General features: G+C 49.4%; 2 protein-coding genes across 2 annotated transcripts; both read right to left on the bottom strand.

Annotated features, from left to right (window-relative positions):
• Positions 1-116: 116 nt before the first annotated feature.
• On the bottom strand, positions 117-1,835 carry TEOVI_000740100 (pumillo RNA binding protein PUF1; the record flags this gene model as incomplete). The annotated part of the gene is made up of 1 exon (XM_067222633.1): positions 117-1,835. The coding sequence occupies one exon, from the start codon at positions 1,833-1,835 to the stop codon at positions 117-119; it is 1,719 nt and encodes a 572-aa protein (XP_067078734.1).
• An 850-nt stretch (positions 1,836-2,685) lies between these two features.
• Positions 2,686-3,549, bottom strand: TEOVI_000740000 (SAP domain containing protein, putative; the record flags this gene model as incomplete). Its single annotated transcript, XM_067222632.1, has 1 exon — positions 2,686-3,549. One exon carries the CDS (start codon positions 3,547-3,549, stop codon positions 2,686-2,688), a length of 864 nt encoding a protein of 287 aa, XP_067078733.1.
• Between the last annotated feature and the right edge of the window lie 332 nt (positions 3,550-3,881).

Raw genomic sequence — 3,881 nt, 5'->3', positions numbered from 1 at the left:
CCATTCCCATTCCTTTCATCCTTTTTCTTCCTCTTTTGTATGTGTTTTCCTCTTCCTCATTCGTCAGTCCATTTCTTCCTGTTGTCGTAACCCCTTTTCTCTCCATGAGCCTCCCACTATGTTCCTTTCTTGCTTTCCGGATGATGCAGTAACGTAAAACCTTGCTGTGGGTCCCATATGTTACCTCCTTTCATAATATCCATTGGAAACTGCTGTTGTGGATAACCCTGCGGCAGACCAATGAGTGTCTGCTGTCCCGGAAGCATTAAAGGCATGTATTGAGTGGGAGTCATGATGGGAACCGCTTCTTTTGCTACACCCGGAAGCGACAAGGCAGGTCCACCAAACTCATCCGTTCCCACAATCGTTGGAATACCAGCCATACCGGGGAGTATGTGAGTACCAATGAAACCCTCATGCATTCCCTTCTCCATTACTTGCGGTGCAGGTTGGGCCCATCGTTTCTTATTCTTTTGATTGCCGTTCTTTCGAGCCAGCTCACGCTGCTGGCGCACCAGTTTTGATTCCACCTTCACACCATGGGGAGAGTTCTTAAGCATCCTTTGCAGTGGCATAATGGAGTCCCGCAGCTGAGTGAACTGCTTCTCCTCGGTAGAAGTCACTATCGCTGTTTGGATAACGTAGTTTGCAAAACTATCCGTCAAGAGCTTCGGCAGGATCTGCGGATCAGTCAGTTCATCCACAAGAAGCTGCCGCACATCTGGTGTCGCACTCTTCAGGCACTTTTCAATAACGTTGCTGCAAAACTTATTGCATGAAAGTGCCGCCACGTTGTGGAGCATTTGCCTTATTATCCGGTTTGTGTAATCAGCCCCCTCGCTGCCTGTACTTGACCGCTGCGAGAGCTCCTGCTCATGATCCAAAATGAATTGAATCACATAGTTTCCAAACGGATCGTGAACGAGCTTGATGGTATCGTGGACGATTGTGTCCATCAATGTTGAGAAGTATGGCTCTGGCGCCCACTGAAGGCATTTCTGAATGACGCAACATCCATGTCGGTTCCCGCACACATCCACGCAGCTTTCAGGGAATTTGCCGTAGAGCAGCTGGTGTATATGCGCCAGCTTTGACGAAGAATCGTCACCCGCAGCACCACTTTCCCACAGCGGGGTGCCTCGAGCCGCCGCCAGCAGTCGCGAAACCGCGTGGTTACCGTCGATGTCTTTGCAAAGTTCGATAATACACTCCGAGAAGCACTGTGCGCTGAACTCGACCTCCTCCAAACTTTTCAAGGAGTCAAAAACCTTTTGCATCGCCCTACTTCCATTGGTATCACAGCAGATCTGAGGTATTTTGTCCTTCAGTACCTCAAGAAGCAAAAGAAACTCAGACAGATCGCTTTCTGAAGCCGCTATGTAGTCTGTGGAGTACAGTACAGGGGCGACTTTGCCTCCACTCTTCAACATCCCGAGGGCATGTTGGATCAACTCACTCCCGTTGGCATCGACCATCAGCTCACCCGACCTGGCAATCATCGCGTGTACGAACGTGTTGCGAGACAGGTGTTTTTTCCTATTGACTTCGTCATCACTTGTGCACTCCTTCAGCGCTTTCAATGCATCGACGTACCGGATCGCTTCCCGCAAACCGTTGGCGTCCCGCATGCAAAAATCCAACAGGTAACTCTCCCGGTCATCATCTCCACCGAATTTTACTACCAGTTCCTCGACCCTCCTAGTTTCATTGTTATTTGACTTCTCGTTTATTTGTTGTTCAGCAGTTCTTATCTCGTTGTTAACCTCGCTCAACTGCTTTAAGATGTTCTGGCGCCGTAAGTAAAGAGTTGTGATGGTTTCCTCATCCGACGACATAGCTTTGGTCCTCTTCTTTTTTCGCTTATGTTACTTCTCCCCCAACGTTCCACTTGCCCTCGTTCTTTCTTTGTTGTCCCTTTCCTCCCTATTATTCACCCTTTCCCCTTCTTCGAAGGACAGAAGACACCCACAAAAGTGACTTAGCGGTTTCTCTCCTGTGATTTTTTTCTTCGTGCTATTTGAGCCGTTTCTCTTCTCTTCACTTCCTACTCGCTCTCCCCCACCTTCGCACGTTTGTTTGTGTGTGTGCCCGCGTATGTCACCAATGAGTGGCACATTCAAGGGTTACAAGAACATCATGAAAGAAGCAAGGAGGGAGACCGAGAAACAATAGCAACATAGGATTATGCTGACATATGAAAGATTGCCAAACGTACAGATACAAATTTCGCTTACGTGCGATCGACTGGCCGACTGGTTGAAGCGAAAGCTGAGTAATACATCCTGGAATTGCGCGATAGGCCGCGCAGTTTCCTATCAAGCGCAACCCATCATTACGCAGCGAAAAAACGCAAAGGAAATGTACAAACCCACCCCACCCTCAGCCGATCCTTGCACAAATGTGAAAGATAGTGCGTGAAAGGGCGGGAAGTAAAAACAGTTTCCACACAGGAAGAAGAGAAGGGTCATATCCACACACCGCATGCTGAGACAGCTATAAAAAGAAAAATGACCATAAACATAACGGTACACACCCGTAAGAGCGGTACCCGCGCAGAGGTGCACAACGGTGGATACACCCAGTAAGCAAAGAAAAGGACAGGAAGAAGGTGAAGGCAGCGCACATGATTGAGTAACAAGAATTAACCTTGAAAAAAAACGGGTGCTGATAATGTAACCAATGCACCTAAACGCTCCTGCGGCGCTTGAGTCCCGATACATGACCGCCTTCAGAAACACTGCCTGTAGACGCTCGGAACAGTCTTGAGCCAAAACTTAGCAGAGAACTCAGCATTGATGTCGGTCCAGCCGCGGTCACACGACCGGACACATTTCCACATGAAGCACTGCACACATCCTCTGACCTCTCAGTCTTTGTACACTCACCTGCAGAGCCGTCAAGTTCCTCCTGTTCCTTCTGCTCTTCCCCTTCTTCCTTTGATTTGGATAGCTGCATATCGCTCTGTTCCAAGCGGGCGACGAGGACCTTTTTGATCCCACAGGTGGATAGCCCTCTTTTATGGAGAAGCCGACGAAGTTGCACGACAATCATGGCGTTGTACCCTGTTTGTTCATTCGCTTGTTTAGCAGCACGACGGCGGCCTCGCTGCGGTGACACGTCACTGTATTCCGAGCTGCTGGTCGGATCGGAGGAACAAAATGATGGACAGGACCATGAGGATTCGGAATCGGTTTCTAATTTGGGGGCCATGCTGTCCGACAAACTTGCCCGCAAAAACCGGCAACACTTTCTCAGCGATTTGTAAAGCTGAGCACCATTCCGCCTCGTCGTTGGGGGGTGCAGGGTGCCTGACCCATCCGCCAAAGTATAGCCGCCGTACGATACAAGAAGTTCGTTCCCAATACTTTCGTAACCTGGTGACCCTGTGGTTCCATTACTGCCCGTCTCTGCATGACCATTGTCAGACATACTTGGTGACTTCAGTCGAAGTAAATCGGAAACCCGAGGTGGAAGGGGATCTGACATCGACCCGAGAAATTGGGCATCATCGTCAGGAACGTACACAATTTTCCGCCCGGGTTTCCTCATTCCTTTGCACACACACACACACACACACACGCTGGGGATGATCCGCTGGGCAAGACAAAATAAAGAACAGAGTAAGATGAGCTCGGATCAAAGAGGACAGATGGGAGCGAAAGCGACCGCAGTTACAAGTGAGTCGGTGCAGGTGGGAAAACGGCACCCACAACACCTACCACAGACACGAACATAAGGAAGCAAGGAAACATAACATGGGCGTCCATGAGCCAGATGGAGCGCCTGCAAACATAATGAAACAAACAACAGTAAAATAGGAATAAAGTTATTAAACCCCTCTACGCACTAGCACGAAGCACATACTGCACCACACGCGCTCC

The sequence above is a fragment of the Trypanosoma equiperdum genome, assembly GCF_001457755.1.
Source record: "Trypanosoma equiperdum strain OVI genome assembly, contig: ctg_1666, whole genome shotgun sequence".
Taxonomy (NCBI): Eukaryota; Euglenozoa; class Kinetoplastea; order Trypanosomatida; family Trypanosomatidae; genus Trypanosoma; species Trypanosoma equiperdum.
This window is presented reverse-complemented; position numbering and strand designations above follow the sequence as displayed.